Here is a 22,918-nt window from a genome sequence, read left to right on the forward strand (position 1 = left end):
TGTTATCGCAAAGTATGTATTTCAGCACAGTTACTTAATCCAGTGGCGAGAAGCATCCGTTACATGCAAATGACCGTAAGAGGAAAACGTAGAGCCCAAGTCATCAAAAGTAATGGATCGATGTGAAAAAGACGTTTCATCAGATAAGTCTTGTGCTCTTTATCCAACTTGTGGCCGATTTTACATCCCAAGAGTGAAACAAGATAGGGATTCAGTGATGATTTCAGCAGACAAGTCATGGTACACTGTAGGCGCCGTGGCTCCCTGTAAAGTAGCATAACTACCGTGGCTTATATGGCTATTTTGGCAAATCAGATCCATCCCATGTCACAATGTTTGTTGCACACCATTGACGCTCTTGTTCACAAAGCTTGCATCGTCTAGTACTGATTTCGTGAGAACGAGGTTGAATTGTCCCATCTCCCTTGTTTACCATAGTACCAGATTTCAGTGTTACTGCGTCTTTGTGGTCTACTTCGGAGAGCAAGGTGCGTGATCGCTATCCACCTTAATCATAGTTACGGTAACTTACAACTATTTTGAAGGAGTAATGGCATAATATTCCCTCGAAATCCCTACAAGATCTGTTTTTCTCCATTCCGAGACGACATGAGAATTTTTCGAATGCCAACATGCTTCCTACACCGAATTAGGCATAATAATGTATCGTGTTTGTACTGTTTCCACATTTTTGCTCATTCCCTGAACAAACCTTGACATACTATTATCTGACCGATTGATTTAGTTATCAAATCTGGACTAGGTGCTAAATGAATGACACCTTCTGTGAAGATCGTCAGTCATCCACACGAACAATGTAATTCAGTGGTTTTATTATTAATATTTATTATGCAATACCGATAACAAAACAGAGATTCTCTCTGTGCTGCAAATTTTTTCAACCATATTTCAAGGAACTCCTAGTCCTGAGGGAGGAAAACGAAGGAAACATATATCAGACTGCTGTCAACGGATGAGGCGTGTGACCATTATCTCGTATTATGATCTTTTTAAACAGGAGAGCAAGAATCTGCGAAGACCAAAGTATTATGATGACGAAATGGTTCAAATGGTTGAAATGGCTCTGAGCACTATGGGACTTAACATCTGAGGTCATCAGTCCCCTAGAACTTAGAACTACTTAAAGCTAACTAATCTATCACACACAACCATGTCCGAGGCAGGATATGAACCTGCACCCGTAGCGGTCGTGCGGTTCCAGACGGAGCGCCTAGAACCGCTCGGCCACTGCGGCCGGCGATGACGAAATAATGTATTCATTAAATGCGAATTTGTCATGGGTGCAATCGTGAATAATTCAGTTTCACACTTCACCTATTTCTCTCCAGCTACCTGCATGACGTAGTCGCCTCGTTCGTTAGCACCTGGGCTCAGTCCACGAATTACTCTCTGCCCCACATCCGAGCAGTTGCCAGGCTCACGAGTATCTTAAAGTTTGAAGCACGTTCCGACTGCCTCTACTGCTAACATTCTCTGCTGCACCGACTAAAGCTATAATTCTAATGTGAGCATTTTGCAGCAAAAAAAAAGTGCAACAAAATAGAAATCGCTTATATCAGGACGTCACTAAATGGTTGAAGTCTGTTTTGTGCGTGGTATGTGGAAAGAATATTGCACAAAATATATGATGGTCCTTTCCGTATCTTAATTGAGACGATTCACAACGTGGCAAATTATCCCTCCTACAGTGGTTCAAAATGGCTCTGAGCACTATGGGACCTTACATCTGAGGTCATCAGTCCCCTAGAACTTAGAACTACTTAAACCTAACTATACTAAGGACATCACACACATCCATGCCCGAGGCAGGATTCGAACCTGCGACCGTAGCGGTCACGCGGTTCCAGACTGAAGCGCCTAGAACCGCACGGCTACACCGGCCGGCCCTCCTACAGTGTATAGTAACTTTTTGTTTGGTCTCCCGTTCCAATTTGTTGATCATCTCTGTGACTCCCTCACAGTGACTGAATATAACCACGACGAATCGTACAGCCCTTGTTTAACCTTTTCCACACAGCCCAGTAACATTAATATGTCCATTGCCTGCTTTCGACATCAACGTGCAATAATTGCTCACAGATAGCAGGTGCCAAGACTAGCGGTGGTGGGTGTAAAATTGTGTCGGAGAGAATCGAAAAATCAGTGGAGTCGTTGCCGTTATGCGCAAATGGGGCGATGTATCTCACTTCAAAGAGGGGATGGCTTTCGGCTCAGGAGGGGAAGCATTTTCTAAAGAGCTGACATTTAAATTGTTCATTTGCAGCTGTGTCCATATACCGTGGATGTCCAAATGAAGCTAATCAAAACCGGAGCATTGGCAGCTGTAGAGCACCACGAGCCATAGATGACAGGGTAAACGACGGCTGTGGACTTGTGTACGCGTAAAGATATATGCAACTGTTGAGCAGCTGACAGTCCAGATGAACCAACGGCCTACCAACAATGTTCTCAATGACTATTCAGCCAATGATGCTGCATATGGACTTCCGCAGTAGGCACCTCGTTCATGCACCCATGCTAACTACTGTTCATAGGTGGCGAAGGCTGGAATTTAGACGCCAGTACTGCAACTGGGCGCCAAGTGAGTGGCGGCAGGTGGCCTTTTCAGATTAATCACGTTTTATGGTCCATCTGATGTATTGGCGTTGCCGTGCACGGCGTTAAACGTCTGAAAGCTAACACCTAACAACCGTCATCGGAAAGATACAGGCCAGGGGAGGTTGCCTGGAGGATCTCGTCATTCTGAAAGGCTCACTGGATCAATACAAGTATGCATCTGTCCTTGGGGAATCAAGCCCACTCCCACATGTCATTTGTTTAGCCTTGGCACGATAGCAGCTACCAGCAGGAGAATACAACGTCTCACACAGCTCGCAATGTATGTGCGTAGTTCGAGTCTCACCAGGATGTGTTTCCGGTACACTCGTGACAGGCCAACTCCCCGGATTTAAACCCAATAGAGAATCTGTGGAGCCATTTCGATCGGGCTGTGCGCGCTAAGGATCCGGAACCGAGGAACTAGGTGCAACTGGCCACGACACTGGAGTCGATATGGCTTTACATCCCTGTCGATACCTTTCAGAGCCTCACTGACTTCCATCCTGTACATCCCACAGCGGTCCTCGCTGCATAATGTGGTTGTTCCAGCTTTTGCCAGATAGCCACACTAATGTGACTCGGCAGTGTACCTCTCCTGTTAATCCAATGTGAAATGGATCACAGGATGACCTACAGTGTTCTAGAAATGGCAAATGATGGTTTTCTAAACAACCTATTTCGTGCGCCAATTACGCTTACATAGGATTCTTCAAATAAAACTGTCTTCCATTCGCCTATTTAAGGTTATATTTCATATAAAATTACTCCAGTCTGATCCCATGGATAGAACACAAATCTCGTAGTCATCATCATCATCAGTTATCTGCTATGTTAGCAGGTCCTTTGCCTCTCCATTTTCTGCGATCCATTGCTTCCTTCTTAAGGCTGCTGTATGTTGTACCGTCCATCATGTCATCCAGTATCTGGAATCTCTTCCTTCCTCGCTTTCTTTTCCCTTCTACATAACCTTATAAAACTGTTTTTATCAGTCCGTCATTCTTTCTTAATATATGCCCAATCCAATTTCTTTTTCTTCTCTTTATTACATCTAGTAACTGCCTTTTCTCTCCCACTCTTCTCAGTACCTCTTCATTTTTTACTCTGTCCATCCAACTTATTCCTTCCATCTTCCGCCATGTCCAGATCTCAAAAGCCTCCAGCCTTTCTCTGTCTCTTTTCCTCATAGTCCATGTTTCAGCGCCATATAGAAGAACACTCCATACAAGACATTTTATGAGTCATACAGTGGAAATCATCCAGTATTTGTATGCATATTACATTTCACTTATGAGCTGGTAATTTTGAATCAATCGACAGTCACCTGTATGTCTCTCGCTACTCGTAACAAGAACGACATACTGCGTATGTTCCGGTAGGTGTGAACTCTACAGTGAGAAGTGCTTATATGTTCATATTTTGAGGCTCATCCAAAAGTCAGAAGTCCTGTTCAGGATATCCATTTGTACAACAAATATGTATTCAATCTTTCCCAAATTTTCTTTCTAAACTCTTCAAAATGCATTACACATCCTACTCTGCGAGATAGTTTTTTTTTTACTCCGATTTTTCACTGTCACTAGTTTTAAATGTCTCTAAATAATTCTATGGATTCTGTGTTACAATAATTTACGTGTGTGTACTACGTCGAATGTTCTGCATTCCTAATTTCCTGAGTCAAGCTTGTGTGCTCTGTCTGTGCCCAATTATTAGTACTTTCGGATGAAGTTAGGTTTTATAGTGTCTCCTGTGTTTTTAGAACTGACTTCCACAAGTTAACCGGAACCACTCTTCGAATATTTAAGTACCACGCTCTTGATTTGTTATTGAAGCGGAGTAACTAATCTTGATCTCTATTCAGCATCTATTCGCAAACACCGAAGTATGGTGTGGCAGGTGGCAGTTGACGCTAAATAACGAAAAGTGTAGGGTGATCCACATGAGTTCCAAAAGAAATCCGTTGGAATTCGATTACTCGATATATAGTACAATTCTCAAGGCTCTCAATTCAACTAAGTACCTGGGTGTTAAAATTACGAACAACTTCAGTTGGAAAGACCACATAGATAATATTGTGGGGAAGGCGAGCCAAAGGTTGCGTTTCATTGGCAGGACACTTAGAAGATGCAACAAGTCCACTAAAGAGACAGCTTACACTATACTCGTTCGTCCTCTGTTAGAATATTGCTGCGCGGTGTGGGATCCTTACCAGGTGGGATTGGCGGAGGACATCGAAAGGGTGCAAAAAAGGGCTTCTCGTTTTGTATTATCACGTGATAGGGGAGAGAGTGTGGCAGATATGATACGCGAGTTGGGATGGAAGTCAATACAGCAAAGACGTTTTTCGTCGCGGCGAGATCTATTTAGGAAATTTCAGTCACCAACTTTCTCTTCCGAATGCGAAAATATTTTGTTGAGCCCAACCTACATAGGTAGGAATGATCATCAAAATAAAATAACAGAAATCAGAGCTCGAACAGAAAGGTTTAGGTGTTCGTTTTTCCCGCGCGCTGTTCGGGAGTGGAATGATAGAGAAATTGTATGGTTGTGGCTCGATAAACCCTCTTCCAAGCACTTAAATGTGAATTGCAGAGTAATCATGTAGATGTAGATGTAGAAGCATTAACGCAGATTCCAGTCTTTGTTTGATGGAACTGCGTCAAATTAATAATTAATTTCACTAGGACGTTTTATGATAACAATATTTAACTTAATAATTCTTGAAACCTAGATGAGCAGGTTATCACTCACTACTTCACACAAATGCAATGTAACGAAATTAACTCAATTGTATTACATGTAACTATTGTATAAATCCGTCTCCTGTTCAATGTATAAGATAGAATTCTCTTTTTTACATTGATCTATACAATAACGTCCTAACAGGTGCTACAGATCTCATGACGCCACAGCACGTTTCCAAATGTTCCAACAAGTCTTATAGATGGCATAGAAATAGTGAACCATCAAAATGACGTCTACGAAGTTAAATTGTTAGAAGCAACAAGCAGTAACTGAATACATGGTTACGGAAAAAGAAACCATAGTGAATATCCTTAAATATTTTACTTTAGTGTACTGCATTGATACAGTTGACAGTAGTACTATAAGTGCTGAAATTGTGCTCCTTTATCGGCGACGTTCTGGACGTCCTGTCGCAGCCGCTGGTCCTGATATGGTGAATCGCGTAGATGCCGTTATTTATGAACGCTAGTGCAACACAACTCGACGGTTAAAATACAATTGACACTGATCATTGAAAAGGTTTACAAGTGAATGAGACTCTTGCATATTCAAAGGCGTCCTCAAGATGGTTCCACGAATACTTACAATAGAGCACCAAATTGAAACAAAAGCCATTTCATCTGAACTGCTGGAGACGTTTGAGGCAAATGAAGAGGCCTTCCTGTCAGGGATCGTTAAAGGTGACGAAACCTGGGGGCATCGCTTTAACGCGGAAACAAACAGGCGGTCAGTGAAATGGAACCACAAACAATCGCCAAAACAGGAGAAATCCAAATCAGAGAGTTCTTCTGGCAATGATGTGCTGGCAGCCTTTGGGATAGCAATGGTACCATTCCCATAGATATCTGGTCGAAAGGATCATCCGAGAACTCAGAGGCGAATGTGAGTATTCGATTTTAACAAATCGTCCATTTAGCCTAGGTTCCATATGTAAGCAACCCTGTGTAATTTATGACCATAATGTACTGCTCACCTGTGCTTTTAGTCACGTTTCCAAAAGTCTAATTTATGATTAAATCCTTTTGGCCTAATCGTAATGACCATAATTTACGAACCACTATAAAAACAAGATGTTCCTAGCATTGTCTTAATTACTATAATTTATGACCAGATAGTGGTTGCCTCCCCTCCCCCACTCCTCTAAATGCCAGGTTGGGCTGAATTAACTTAACTATCGTAATTTCAAACCTAAATTTGACGTCACACCCTCTGAAACTGCAGTTAAGAAATAAAACTCAGGTGATATTTGCTATTTCGTTTTTGCAGCTCGTAGCAGAGTATTATGCTCATGGAATTTTCTGCAAGCGGTCAAATGTACAAACACGCTGCATTACTATTTACAGTTTTGGCCAAAATCTCATTCTTAGAGAACGATATATGCAACACTTAACAAATCTAAATTAATTAAAAAAATTATTTGAGAAATTTCCTACACCTTAGTGATGTGCAGACTACAGTCTGAATAAACTATCTAGGCAAAAGTATTTGTACACATGATAATAATACTACCACGGTTGTAGCAATCTGACACACGAAATATCCATTACCCTGATACACTTTTTCGGCAGCGAGAACTGCACAGTCGCCATTTTCATATTGGCTGTACTATATGTAAACGAGTAAATATTGTTATGGCAATGTCATTGTGACACCACACTGCACGCAACCAGGAATGCTCTGGCTTCAAACACTGTCACGTCTAATTCTTCTTCTGTCAACACACTCCATGTGAAATATAGATTAAACGAATACATATTACAGAACACTAACCACAAAAAATTTTCAGCTGCAGAGCAATTCTACCTCTTTGACTTAAAATAGCGCACTACATAGCAACTGGATAAAACGTATTGGCTAATTCACAGATGCATAACTCACTACACATTAAAAAACTGAAACATAAGCCACCTGTTGTGGCTGAGCGATTCTAGGCACTTCAGTCTGGAACCGCGCGACCGCTACAGTCGCAGGTTCGAATCCTGCCTCGGGCATGGATGTGTGTGATGTCCTTAGGTTAGTTAGGTTTACGTAGTTCTAAGTTCTAGGGGACTGATGATCTCAGATGTTAAGTCCCATAGTGCTCAGAGCCATTTTCAACCATAAGCCACCAGAATTATTTATCACAAACTGATCACAAATCTGTGATTGTGGTACTGACAAACAATGAATTATAAAGAAACAAAACATTATTTTTTTACCTTTGTCGCACACCATCCTGCTATGGTCCTGGCAGATCTGTTTTGTGTAGTTACCTCACTCTGTCTTCTTCTTCTGTCCTTTAAAGCAGGACAAAGTGAACACCTTATCTTCTGAAAACCCACATGATGATGCTTTAGCTACTGCTGTTTTGTGTTTGACAGATAGCAGTGAACTTCTCCACATACAGGTATATGAATCTCTGTAGAAAAGGGTTAGCAGATCTTACGATCGTAATCAGTTGTAAGAGGTTCCTACTTTGCAAAAATCTTTGGTGATGGGTGATTTATTATGTCTTGTGAAGATAAAGGCCTTTAAAGTGCATACTGTATGTTGGGCCAGAGAGCCATGGGCCAACGTTCAGCTTGTCTTTTGTGTGTATAGTCCCGCACTAGCTGATCCATAACATGCTCATCAACGTTAATTTGGTTATCAAATTTCACAGTCTCAGGCTTCTGCATCTGATTTATTATGGCGCATGGCATTAGGGAGGATTGCACCACTGTCAGTTCATTTGTACGTGCAAATAGGCTTAAATTTAAAATTTTTGCTATGATTACTTTCCTGCACTCTCATATTAATATTTTCCATATGTGAGAAATAGCTGCAAGCTTATCAATTTGTAACCTTGCCTCTCTTGACCTTTTGTCATCACATCTGACGAAACTCCTTATTGCCTCAAACCAACTCATAGACCTTGTATCTCTGTAGAATGGATCGGAACACTTACCCAGAAAGAGTCCAGTGATTGGAACATCCCAGCCATTATCTGCTATAATAGGAATCCAAATATCTCAGAGGGTGAACATTTCATTTCTACTTACGTCATTCTAGTTTATTTTTCTTGGTACAGAAATTCTTTTTCTTCTATGTTTGTGCATCTCACAGTTTTCACCACAGGCTAGAGGAATAGACACATCCAAAGCATTTTGGGATATAAGTGATTAAGCCAATTACTAACAATTGTGTAAATTTCATCAAATTGTGTGCAGGTGTTTCATTTTGCACAGGGATATTTTATGCATACCATATGGAGCAATTTACACGTTAGCAGTCTCACTGCTTATTTGTCCAGGGCATTATTACCTACGTTAGCACCATCACCACCACTTTGTTCTTGATCGAAAGAGTTGCATGCCACTGCCTGTAAAAACAGTTTCATTGTTTTGGTCAAAGCAGTAATTGCATATCAAAGGAAATCCTCATACTTCAGCTATCCATTGAATAACAATTGATTCAAAATTACCGCTTGAAAAATGTAGCTATGTTCTTTCTGCGCGTAATTTTTCTTTTTAGGTGTAGATTCCGAAATTCTATACGAAATAGAATAATATGAAGCAATAGCCTCAGCACTCTTTTCTTCTATGGACTGTAGGAATATAGCTGTTGTTCGTGTTGTTGTTTAATATTTCAAATTACCCTTACTTTTCTTCCGAATAAGTACCTAATATCAAAGACAACAGCACTGTACAGCACACACCTACAACATTTCTACACAGCTTCACACACTCATAACATCTACTGCAATATTTGGCTCGCTTACACGAAACAGGAGCACTTTATCTGACAGATGCATAGTCTTGCAAACGGTAGCAATGTATTTTCTGCTCTCATGACGATGTGTCTTTGAACTAATGAGGTATTCTCTGAATTCCAATAAAATGTAATTGATTACATATGACACTAATTTAATCATAGTATCCCCTGTCCCAGGTTATGTAAATGTTTGGTATAAAGAAGAAAATGTGAGTGTCACATTAAACTAATGGCATACATTTCTGATAGTATCTGTAGAGAGTTACTGAACATTGCAAGAGAGCATACCTAGTGAGTGGGGGCCCAGGTTCAGACCTTTCATACAGCAATTAAAAGTTGAGTCTTTCTCAGCGTCCATTGGACCCAGTGTACGCACATTAGGGTGAAACAAGTATTCGCTATTACGTCAATCGTAACGGTACGGTACGTATCTTACAACTGTTCACAAACATAAGTAAATGGATTTTTGTTCATCCTTCCTTTTGAAAGTCTCTTGAGAATTATGGCAACATCAGTGTTCAGTGTTTTTTTTATGACATTTGTCTCTTTCTGGTCGTGTGCAGGTCATCAAGATGCTGGTGATAGTGGTGGCCCTCTTCGCACTCTGCTGGCTGCCCTTGCAGACCTACAACCTGCTGCAGGACATCTATCCACAGATCAATGGGTGAGCTATGCTGGTTTCTCTAATGTATCTTCTTACGACATCACATAAAATATTTGAGCCTTGATTGAAGTGACGCCTATAACCAGTAGACAACTACAGAAATCACTAAGTTGTTTCACTACAAAACTTGAACCACGTTTCAACGTTTATATTCACAAACTAACAAGAAAGAACTACATTACCTCCATTGTTGTGTCCCGATGATTGAACAGCAGCAGTTGTTATTTTACGGAACTGTTTGCACGTTTCGTGATTTTGTGTGAGCTATGAGAACGAGTGGGAGAACTTAGTAACGGTCAGCCTGACAGCCCTCCAGAAGGGGAGATTAACAGCACAGCAGGAGTCGACTAATTTGGACTAAACGCCTGCGGCCAAGCCGTGCAATCGTAGGTGCCGCAATGATGCTGTCGGTGGGGTATCCCGATTGTACTATGAAGTAGTGCCTATGGGTCAGGGTTCTCTCAACAAACGTGAAGGTGGACAATAGATAATTCAGTTGCAATACACTAATTAGCATTTTCGTTGCGTAATAAATGCCATAAGCAGTTGGATTCGTGGTAGCAGTCTGTTTCAGACGGGTACAGGTGAGGCAGACACATTTTGTCGAACTTTGTGTCGGGGTTTGGTTGGTATTTTGAGCTATTAACTTACCATTTAGCCACTGTGCTAGCGAAATTTTGTCTCGAAGCACGAAAAAGTATCCTTACTAGTTTGGGAAAGGATTGTTTTCCAGTTCCACAAGGTTTCTGTTTCGCTTTTCTATAACTCACGTAACTTGTTGCAGCAGGTAGGTGAAGAACATTACCATTTTCATGTTATATGTTCATGTATTTTGCACTCAGTATGCCTTATAACCTGCAAATAATTCTTCAATTTCATACTCACAGTTATCATGTAGCTGCAACCACTATAACATTTATCAGCAACTACATGTCTTCGTTGTAAACCCATTAATAACACAGTCTGAAACCCAAAAGTATATATAGAGTGTAAAAGAATAATTCATCATATAAAACTGAATGCAGAATCTGCAAGTAATCATGGGTTATCTTTTTCCACAAACATATGGTAAAGTACTGATGTGGTTATGTTGTGCATCTTAGAAAGGAGGTGTCCTTAAGGGAATTACAGATGGATGGATCGCATACTGACTGCTGCAGTGTTTAAGCGTTGGGAATCGGCGACTAAACCCTTGGGACTGGGTGTTAGACCAGCTCCTTTCTGCTTGGTAAGGGAGTACAGATTTGAAACATTGCTTTGTTATCGTTCTGTAGGGATTCATGATCATCTTGGCTGAAGATCAGTGCCAGACCTGCAGCAGCACAAAGGGACTGACATTATTTTCTGTGAACATAGCGAAAATTATGAAAACCCAAAATATGTAGTGACTGCAGTATTTCTTGTCAATGCTGGCAATGTGAGATCTTCATTTTAGTGGAGTTTCAGGAAATTATTATTAGAAATTCATGAGAATTTTCCAACAAATAAAAACCCAGTATGCAGATTCCAGGAGGATGCAAGTACAGATGTGCATTGTTGGTCTGTTATATATATATATATATATATATATATATATATATATATATATATGAAGCATGGACGATATTCTATGTCCAGAATTTCCTCCCAATGTCTTGTATCAATTGGCACAGAAACAGCAAACATCATGAGAATTATCGCTGTGTGTTTTAAGACCTCCTCGCTCCAATTGGAGTGGAGATATGGGCAAAAACGTCTTTTTACTAGCCCCAAGCGGATAGGGTGCCCTGTACAACGGGCGAGTTAGGTGGGAACAGTATCCATCTGCCAAATCAACCTGCTTTTCAGGGCAGACTGTGTATAAGGGGCAAGCAATGTCTTTCTAGGCCCTAATATGTAGGCTTTCCTACAAGTTTGCGAAATATCAGCCTGCCTTATCGAGCTGCTTTGTGTGACAGTCTGTATATCATGAGCAAATAAATAATTTTGAAGCCCATGATTTAAGGGCTTCCCTGTACCACAGATGTGTTGTGGGACTAGTAATAGCTTGCTTTGTTGAACTGTATTGCAGGACTACATGCACCATCTGGCATGGCACGGGACAGTCTGAAACGGTTAGAGGATGGATGGATGGAGTGACGTGGAGCAGGAAATGGACAGACTGAAGGGAGGAGTGGGAGATGCCTGAGGCAGGTGGGAGGAGTTCAGGTCTAGTGGGTGGGTGGAAAAGGGAGAAAGAGATAGAAAGAGAGAGGGGTAGAGGATATAATCAAAGGAGAAGGGGAGAAAGATAAAGAGGGTGGAGGAAATGGACAAAGTGAATGGGAGGAGTAGGTATGGTCAATATATGTGTTGGATGCACGTGAGGGCGAGGCTGTGGAGAAAATCTAGTTATCCAAAAAAAAATTCTCTCATCTTGATTTACATAATATTAATGAATTCCCCCATTTGCTCAGAATTGTTCTGGACCAAAATTACTTTGCATTCAAAGACACTGTATATGGGAAAACTGATCGATTAGTTATGGGATCCCCAATTACCAGTAAAACAGCTCACATTTACATCAATCACATTGAGCACCAGTTTCTTTAACCCACACACACAATATCTTGAAAGAGTGGTATGACACAACAGATACGTCGAAGACATCATACATTTGCATAACGGGACCAATGGGCAGCTGCAACTTTTTCAAAACGTCTCCAACAAAATGCATCACGAGATTCAGTGAACGGTGTAACACCACTCTGGCTTTACACTCCCATTCTAGGTTCCAGACATTTCGTTACAGGACACTAAAGTTCACTTTAATATATTTAGGAAACCCACCACGACTAGTTCTATTATTCATTGCTCTTCAGTTCATTCAAATCAGGAAAAATTACCGCTCTTCGTGCAATACTTATTCACGTGGCTAGAGTCCCTCTCTCAAAACAAAACTACCAGCGTCAGTTGAATATCATTAAATTCATGGCACATGCTAATGGCTAACAGCCAAATGTTGTTGATGTTCTTCACCAGCGAATTCAGTCGAAAGCCGCTTGTAACAATCGGTACCGGACTACTACATCATCGACTAGTAATGGTAAGTGTAACAATTTCTTTTGCAGAATCCGATATGTAGGAGTTATATCTCACAGGATCGGCAAATGGCTAAGAAAATTATACCCACCTTCTACATGCCCCATAAAGTCACACAACTATTGAAGCACCATGAAACCAGAGGAGACAAATTCCATTTCAAATATAAACACAAATTGCAGCATTCTATACATTCAACGTAAGTGTCTGGTTTCAAACATTTTAGAAGAAACTGAAATTATCCGCACCAATTGCCACGATCCGTTCGGCATTTTGAACGAGTGCTTAAGCACGCAGTCCCGCTGAATAACTTTTCTTTGTCGAAGCACTGTCTAGCCTCATTTCCTTCTTTTTCTGGTTTCTGATTATTGTACGCCGCATATGTATGCTTCTTAACTGGGTCAGTATTTTTCGCCATTACTCTTGTGGCCATTAATCAGGCTTAACGAATCTATGGCATACCCCTGTCTTCTATGGTAAGATCTACAAAGTCCATCCAGTTTTTTTTTAAATAGCTGTAAAATGTCCTCTTTTAATAGAAGTTTGCATCTTTTTAATTTTTTATCCTATGAGTATGGCTCATTATTGTGTTGCATCATTATCTGCATCCTCTCTAATTTAAAATTTACCTGTCTTTCATGATATACAATTTGTCTCAGGTCTTACCTTATGTAAGCCTTGATTAACTGTCGACCTTTAGTTAGGAGGTTTTAAACTGACTTCACTTTTAACTTGTCTCTTTAGTGCTATTGCTGCTAGCTATTAATCGACACAATAATTTTTGACAGTGTGGACTGTAAGGCTTTGCTATATTCTATTTTGTTCAATAGCGAGATGCTTTTAAATAGGAGTGGTACACATGTATGTTCATTTATCTAATAACTGTGGCGCCTTGTTCCACGTCGCCATATACACTATGTGATCAGAAGTATCCGGACATCTGACTGATGGCGCCCTCCATCGGCAATGTTGGAATTCAGTATGGGATTGGCCCATCCTTAGCTTTGATGACAGGTTCCACTCTCGGAGGCATGCGTTCAGTCAGGTGCTGGAAGTTTTCATGGCGAATGTCAGCCCATTCTTCAAGGAGTGCTGCACTGAAGAGAGGTATCGATGTCGGTCGGTGAGGCCTGGCACGAAGTAAGCGTTCCAAAACATCCCAGAGGTGTTCTGTAGGATTCAGGTAAGGACTCTGTGCAGGCCAGTCCGATACAGGGATGTTATGGTTTTGTAACCACTCCGCCGCACGTCGTGCATTGTGAACAGTTGCTCGATCGTGTTGAAAGATGCAATTGCCATCCCCGAATTGCACTTCTACAGTGGGAAGCAAGAATGTGCTTAAAACATCAATGTAGGCCTGTGCTGTAATAGTGCCACGCAAAACAACAAAGCGTGCAAGCCCCTCCATGGTAAACACGACCACACCATAACACCACCGCCTCCGAATTTTAGTGTTGGCACTACACACGCTGACTCATGACGTTCGCCGGGCATTCGCCATACCGACACCCTGCCATCGGATCGCCACATTGTGTACCGTGATTCGTCTCTCCACACAACGATTTTCCACTGCTCAATCGTCCAATGCTTACGCTCCTTACACCAAGCGAGGCGTTGTCTGGTATTTACCGGTGTGATGTATGGCTTATGAGCAGCCACTCGACTAGGAGATCCAAATTTTCTCATCTTACCTCTACGTGTCATAGTACTCGCAGTGGATCCTGATGCAGTTTGAAATTCCTGTGTGATGGTCTTGATAGGTGTCTGCCTGTTACACATTTCGATTCTCTTCAACTGACGGCGGTTTCTATCAGTCGACAGACGAGGTCGGCCTGCACGCTTTTGTGACGTAGTTGCTCCTTCACGTTTCCTCTTCACTATCACACCGGAAACAGTGACCTATGGTGTGTGGAGTGTGGAAATGAAGCGTACCGACGTATGACACAAGTGACACCCAATCACCTGTCCACGTTCGAAGTCCGTGAGTTCCGGGGAGCGCTGCATTCTGCACTCTCACGAGGTGTAATGTCTACTGGGGTCGCTGATATGGAGTACCTGGCAGTAGATGGCAGAAAAATGCACCTAATATGAAAAACGTATGTTTTTAGAGGTGTCCGGATACTTTTGATCACATAGTGTATATCCCTACTGAATTAAATACTTGCATGGAACTCGTGAGAAAAAAGGGAAGTTTCATTGCGTTTTATGGTTTATACATAAATTTTGTGTCGCCGGCTCCTACTCAATTTTACTACAGTTCCGTACTGCCCTGCTCGATGTTTCTATTTACCCCTGTTAATGAACTTTTATCGTTTTTCATGAAACTTTCTACATAACATTTTTTCATTTCTTCATTTTAAATATAAATCACAATTAAAATTGGGAACGTCCGGGCTAGTAGCCACGCGTTCTTCTACCCTTCAAGAGATGACAGTACTTTTGCCACTCTGGCTTACCAGTTTGTTCCCCTATTCGTGTACGCTGCTCCATGCTCTGCGCTCACTGGTAATACTCCGCGTCCTATACTAGTCCACCGCGGCCCTCGGGATCATAGCATGAACTGTAAGTTCATGGTGTTCATTGTATATTTCTTATGCAGGCGGTTGGCCGCGCGGGATTAGCCGAGCGGTCTCAGGCGCTGCAGTCATGGACTGTGCGGCTGGTCCCGGCGGGGGTTCGAGTCCTCCCTCCGGCGTGGGTGTGTGTGTGTTTGTCCTTCGGATAATTTAGGTTGTGTGTAAGGTTAGGGACTGATGACCTTACCAGTTAAGTCCCATAAGATTTAACACACATTTGAACATTTTATCCAGGCCGTTGTCCCTTGTACTGTCTGATTTCACTTTGTTATTGACTTAGATTTTACAGTGCCTAGCTCTACAGGTGGTTTCTAAAATATTTTATGGAGCTTTTTTGTTTTTCTTTTTTCATTTGTATTGCTGCGAATAAAAACTGTAATTATATCCCGTCTCTTGCTATTTTCAGAATAACACATGAAGTTGGGCGTAGAAGAGCCCTAATTACAGTCGTGCAATATTGTGCCTCCCTGTACCATAATAGCCGGGAGATCAAAACTACCTCGTTAGACAATTTTATTGCATAAATTGTGTACATTATGTGTCGTACACCTCCTCTTCTTTGGGCAACAGTGTCTATGGTTCGGAACGCTCCCCATGCGCGTGAAAGAATGGCGTGCAGCTTACTGCTGTGCAAATCACAGATTGCTTCCACATGTGTAGGGCAATAATGAATACAAGAAGTGCTCGTTTTTATACGTAAATAATACTCACTGCTTCAGGCAGTTCGTGCTATGTTTCTTGCTCTGCTTTACCCTAATTAATTAATTCGTTCATTCTGTGGCGGTGCAGCCAGTTGTGCCTCCGTTACCACGGCGGGCGTGGAGTGAGGAATTTATTTACCGAGAAACGCCCTCAGTACTGGAATACCACGACAGCTGCCGTGCCATGCTCCCGTCTCTCACAGGCAGTGTGTAACGCCCTAGCAGCAGGGTACTGACGCGGTACAGCAGCATGTTGCATGGTGGCTATGTAACTGCTTACAGAGGCAACCAGAAATTGATTTTCAATATTTCGCGTAGTTATTAACTGAATTTCAAACTGCTGTCGTAACCTTATCATTAAGAATTAAATGTTATGTAAAAACCTTAGCGCAGTATGACACGTTTTACAGTTAAAAATTGTGTGTCTGTCCTGCGGCAGCGTACTTGGTACTTGCAAATATTTGAATTATAGTCATTCATAATTTGTGAATGAGAACAGTCAGCGACTTACTGCAAACTTACTACATAATATCATATACTTAAGTAAGACTCTCACGCTGACATACCACACGAAATGATGGAAGGAAAAATTTTTTACAGTGTACAACATCGTTGACGCAACGGGCATGACGACTTAATTTGTTACTTCTTTACTTTGGGCGACGCAGCGTGATTTACAAAGTTCCGCTAAGCTGGTGGTAAATTTCCCCTCACACTCGAATGCCTCCTTGAAGTTAATGGACTGCATTTCTCACCCGGAAAAAGCTGTAGAAAAAACAGCTGTACGCTCCAGAATCTCAAGTCGTACTAAAATTGTTTTGGCGGTGGAAGGAATTAGTTAAATGAATTCATTTGTGTGCACAAAATTTCACTCTATTAAAGCCTGCGTACACTAATCACTACCAAACCTTACTCTAAACCGCACATAGTCTGAAAAGTTCATACGCACCCGTCATTAATAACTGTAGTCAGTTAAGATAATCTTTCACCGAAAGTTTTCGAGCGGATTGTTTCTTTTAGAATTTTTAGCTCAAATGTTGCTATTATCAGTCTCATGATACAAAATGTTCAAGTTCGCGAGTAAGCTACACGCCACGTGGTATTTACTTATTTAAAGGTCGTCAAATGTTCCGAACTTCACACTGTTCCTTAAATTCCACTCTTTACGGCACTTCTCAAACATTTTAGTATCGAAATCTTGCAAAATAAAAACTTTCAAGGAAGTACATATCAATAGGTGTGATCACTATGAGATCCAAGCCACGAGTCTACTCATATGACTACACGAAAGGTGCTTCTAGTTCCCAAAATACAGGCGAATATAATAATTTCTGATTGTCACAGAAACATCTCAGTCAGTCGGAAAGCTTCATCAGCCTGCTCACTCCCGCGCATGTAGAGGGTGTTTCCATAAGAGCAAGCAAAAATTTGTCAAGGCATAGACAATGCTCCACTGAACAATTTGAGGTAGGGAACCTGGGGTCAGAGAAGGCAGCTTAAGGGGATATGGAAGTAAACTTGTCTGCTGCATTGTATAGCATTACTGTTTCTCAGCTTATTTACAAATAACATATGTACAAGTTTACACGTACTGTGCTGCTTATTTAGTTGTTTATTCCCTATTTCCTGCAAGGAAACGAGGAGGAGAGCCTAATTACTGGAAATCAAGATGCAGGTTTTGTTTACTTTACTTGTCTGTGGGTGGTTCTGTTGTCCCCTTGGCTGTTCACTTCAGTGTGGATGTCCGCAAACAATGCTGTATTTCCTGATCACTGAATGGGAAGCGGAGGTCCTAATCCATGGCCTGCGAAGTCACATTATGCTAATCGCCTTGACTGTTTCCTATGCGGATGTCTAAAGACACTTGTGTATGAGACTCCAGTGAATACGGAGGTGGAATTAGTTACCAGAATCGTATCTGCCTGTCAGGGTGCGTCAGCGTCTTTCTCGTCGATGTCATACTTGCATTGAGGTTGATGGCCGTCTATTCCAGTACTTTTTGTTAGATACATTACAAGTGCTACGTTCATTGTATCAATAACAGCATTTGCAGTGGACTGTAACCAAAGTATATAAAATAAGTACACAGTAACGTGATTTTAATCCTGTTATTTACTTAAGATAGTTTCTTCGACTCCAAGTTCTCAACCTCATATTCCTCAGTGCAGCATCCTCTTTTGCACAATGTTATGGAAACGCTCTGTATTCAGAACCAATCAAAATTTCTTACCGAATCAGAACAGTGAATTACTAAAAATAAATTTGGAAAACCGACAAATATAAAATTAATTCCCTTTCCGCAAAACCACTTTATCGAAATCATAATCTCATTTACACATTACCATGAACTGACGAAATAGTCTAAATAAATTCTGCAGTACGAACGGCTAACATACACACCATTCTCGAACATTAATCATGTGACCTGTTACATCAATTTGTAGTATAAGAACTTAACATATAACATTATTCCAAAATCACATCTTACTTCGCTCTCATAACGAAACATAATAATAGTAGTAATTAATAAACAATTAGAAAACTAAAAAAAGAAAATCGTAAATAAAATAAAATGTATTTTGACTCTATCTCCAATTGTGTCCTATATCATATTGCACAGAAATTACATATGTTCGAGCCTCTGACACAACCTGGGTTGCCCGTGACTCACAGCGCACGGCTGTTCACACATCTCCCATCTCAATAGGGACAATAAAGAGGCGCTAGGTCTCAAACTTTTTGTAGGATCTACAGACACTGACTTAAATGAAATCGCAGCAGCAAAAAGTAATAAATGAAGAGCAATGAAATTTTGGGAATACGTTTGCCTAGGAAACATATTTAAGTAACTCACATTGCAAGATCACAGGTTAATGTAAGTGCGAGATAAGCCATTGCAAATGTGAAATGCAGGTAAATTAATAACCGCTGTAACCTCCAGAATGTTGCGTGCAAGCATGTTAACATGCGTGCGTTGCGGTGTACAGCTGTCACACGTTTGTGGAGCGGAGTTCCATGCCTGCTGCACTTTCTCGGTCAATAAATGGAAGGTTAATACTGATTGTGGTTGACACTGAAGTTGACGTCCGATGATATCCCATATATGATGCAATGGAGACAGATTTGGTAATCGAGCAGGCCAAGGCAACGTTTCGACACGGTATCCTGTTGGAAAGCGCCTTCTGGAATGCTGTTCATGAATGGCAGCACAATAGCTGAAAGCACCAGACTGACGTACAAATTTGCAGTCAGGGTGCGTGAAATGATCTCGAAAGTGCTGCTGGTGTCATAGGAAATAACTCCCGGTGCTGATCCAGTGTGTGTACCACGCAGACAGGTTGGTTGCAGGTCTTCAACTGGTGTCCTAACCAAGGCACGGCCGTCACAGGCACCGAGGTAGAACCAACTTCCATCAGAAAACACAACAGACCCCTACACTGCCCTCTATTGAGCTTCCGCTTGATGCCACTGAAGTCCTAAATGGCGGTAGTTTCGGGTCAGCGGAGTACACGCTACAGGGCGTTTCGCTCGGAGTTGTCCTTGAAGTAATCGTTCGTTGTACCACTGTGGTGCCAGCTGCTGTTCACACTGATTACGCAGATGCCGTACGAGGCGCCAGAGCCATACGCCACACACGATGGCCGTGCCTCTCGATAGTGGCACGTGGTCCTCCAAAGAGCGGTCTTCTTGCGACCGTACATTCTCGAGACCACCGCTGCCAGCTATTATGTACAGTCGCTACGTTCCTACCAAATCTTCTTGCAATATCCGCAAAAGGAACATCCAGCTTCTCATAACCCCGTTAAACTACCACGTCCAAACTCAGTGAGACGTTTATAATGGCGTCTTTGTCGTATTAAAGGCATTGTTGACTAGCACTAATTCAATGCGGCCGGTCTCAAACGTCAGTAACGATCACGATCGCTACGGCCTGTATTTAAACCAGATCTGATTCCCGCTCTTGTAGTGGGGTTACTAGTGCCACTGTAGGGCGACTGGCGAGAAAATTGAATAGTCACCATCTTTCAGGAAGTCGCCTACCAAATATTGTTTACATTACACAGCTCCTTGTTGGTGTTGCGATTTTTTGTCCGTCAGTGTGTAACAATCAATGTCTCAGCAAAATTATATCATTGTACGACACCACAGTTCAGGACGAATGACGTCATGAACACTGAAATGCATCAAAATTAGCAGCTACTTAATACGGCTTACAGTAAAACATCAACCTCAACCATGACGTATTAGTTTATTACTTATTATCAGATAGCTCTACTCACCACACAGTCTGCGGACAGTATCTACATAAGTTTGCTTTAGGAAGGGATCCCCGTTGAGCAAAACACAGTTTTCTTTTCTCTCCTATTTCCCAGACACGTTCGGCACCATCAGACGGTTTTTATTTTCTTTCTTATTAAACAACTGTTAAACTACTTGTAACGTGTAAATTCGAATTTGTAGGAAATCTGAGAAACAAAAAAATGGTTCAAATGGCTCTGAGCACTATGGGACCCAACTTCTGAGGTCATCAGTCCCCTAGAACTTAGAACTAATTAAACCTAACTAACCTAAGGACATCACACACATCCATGCCCGAGGCAGGATCGAACCTGCGACCGTAGCGGTCACGCGGTTCCAAACTGAAGCGCTTAGAACCGCACGGCCACACCGGCCGGCCTGAGAAACAAACAAGCTTTTGTGTATAAAATGTTTCAGAGAGTGTGAAAACCTTGTAACTGAGTCGCAGGGCACGTTTTGCACATAAACCATTTATTTCTGTTTTCCGTCTGTTATATTACGATCGTGGTTTCGTCCCTCTCTGATTACATGACGAAATCTCCGCTGTTTGTATGTTCATTTACTGTTAGGTATGTTTTCTTCTTCACTTTTAGTTCCCATTAATATTTTCCGCCTTAATTATTTATCAAATTTCTTCTTCAACTAATTCTCTTGTTAGACCTGCATTTAAGTTACTGTTTCTTTCTTGTCGTTCTGTTATGTATTCACTTTCTGTCATACGATTCTCTTATTTGTGTGTAATGTTTCTGGGTTGGCAAATCATACGACGATAAGGGTTGAAACGTCCCCTTAGAAAAATTTATGAATGACTGTGCTGATAAACCTCTTACTTTATTTGTTTTTCAAACAGCTGAGCAAAACTGTACGTTCTCAGGCATTACCCTCTTTACTTATTCTGATCAACACTAAACTGACACACAATATGTTTAGCGTAACGCAATCTGACTTTCAATAATCCCTACAAAAAATGGCCCTGACTAACATTAACCTATACCTTTCACAAATCACTTACCTCACAAAAATCTTCGTTACTCGAACTACTGCAATACAGCGAGCGCCACTACTGCCAGCTAAATAAAAGATTCTAACTACTGAAGTCACTAACTACTGATAGTCATAGTTAGCAAATGAAAGATTTTGATAAAGAACAAACAATGTATTTACCTTAATAGTGTTCAAAAGTCATTATATATATATATATATATATATATATATATATATATATATATGTATATATATATATATATATATATATATATATATATATATATATATATCAGTTCATGACATCCAGTCTTACAAATTTATTGTCTCTGATGGACACACGTCCAGATCATCCGCTCTCAAAACTTCGCCATCTCTCTCCCCACATCCACCACTGCTGGCGGCTCACTTCCAACTGCGCAACGCTATGCACTGTTAACAGCCAACTGCCCAACACTACAATGGCAAATTCCAACAGTGCAAACCAGCCACAGATTGCACACAGCACAGGCAGTGATTTTCATATAGAGCGCTACATGGCGTTACCAACACAAAAACCTAAACAGCCTACTTACAGGGTGACCAAGCGTTCCTGGGATTTGTGGTTTGTTTGCCTTCTGTTTTTACATCTACATGATTAATCTGAAATTCAGAATGAAGTGCCTGACAAAGGGTTATAAAACAACCTTCAAGCTATATCTTTACCGATCCACTCTCGAACAGCGCGCGGGAAAAAGGAAAAATTAAATCTTCCCGTTTGAATCTTGATTTCCCTTATTTTATTGCGAATATCATCCCCCCTCACTATGTTTGTGAGCATCAACAAAATAGTTTCACACTTTGAGGATAAAGTTGGTGATTGAAATTTCAGGAGAAGATTTTGCCGCAAAAACATTCGCCTTTGCTATAATGACTGCTACCCCAATTCGCGTATCATATCCATGGCAATCTCTCCCCTCTTTCACAATAATACTAAACGAGCTGCCCTTCTTCGAACATTTTAGATGTCCTCCGTCAATTCTATCTGCTGTGGGACCTGAACCGGACAGCAATAACACAGAAGAGGGCCCACAAGCGTAGTGTAAACAGTCCCTTTAGTAGTTTTTCTAAGCGTTGTTACAATAAATCTCAGTCTTAGGTTTGTTTTCCCTACAACTTTATGTGATTGTTCCAGTTTAAGTAATTTGAAACTATAATCCCTCAATATTAAGTTGAATTTATAGCCTTAAGATTGGTGTGTTTTATTTTGTAACCGAAATTTAGCGGATTCCTTTTAGTATTCATGCGGATGACTTCACACTTTTCGTTATTTAGAGTCAGTTGCTACTTTTCGCACTATACAGATATTTTGTCTAAATCGTTTTTCAATTTGTTTTGACCATCTGGTGACTTTATAGGACTGTCAATGTGCAAACAATCTAAAAGGGCTGATCAGACTGTCTCCTGCATAGCTGATGTAGATCAGGAACAGCAGAGGGCCTATACCACTTCCTTGTAGAAGGTCAGATATTACCGCTGTTTTATTCGACGACTTTTTATTA

General features: G+C 41.2%; 1 protein-coding gene across 1 annotated transcript in view; it reads left to right on the forward strand.

Annotated features, from left to right (window-relative positions):
• The window catches only part of LOC124712323 (tachykinin-like peptides receptor 99D), a 193,491-nt gene that overhangs the window by 152,931 nt on the left and 17,642 nt on the right, over window positions 1-22,918 (forward strand). The window contains exon 4 of the mRNA XM_047242616.1: window positions 9,657-9,757. Coding sequence (XP_047098572.1) covers window positions 9,657-9,757 — 101 coding nt within the window. The remainder of the gene's footprint in view (window positions 1-9,656; window positions 9,758-22,918) is intronic.

This window comes from Schistocerca piceifrons, chromosome 8 (genome assembly GCF_021461385.2).
Source record: "Schistocerca piceifrons isolate TAMUIC-IGC-003096 chromosome 8, iqSchPice1.1, whole genome shotgun sequence".
In the NCBI taxonomy this organism is placed as follows: domain Eukaryota; kingdom Metazoa; phylum Arthropoda; class Insecta; order Orthoptera; family Acrididae; genus Schistocerca; species Schistocerca piceifrons.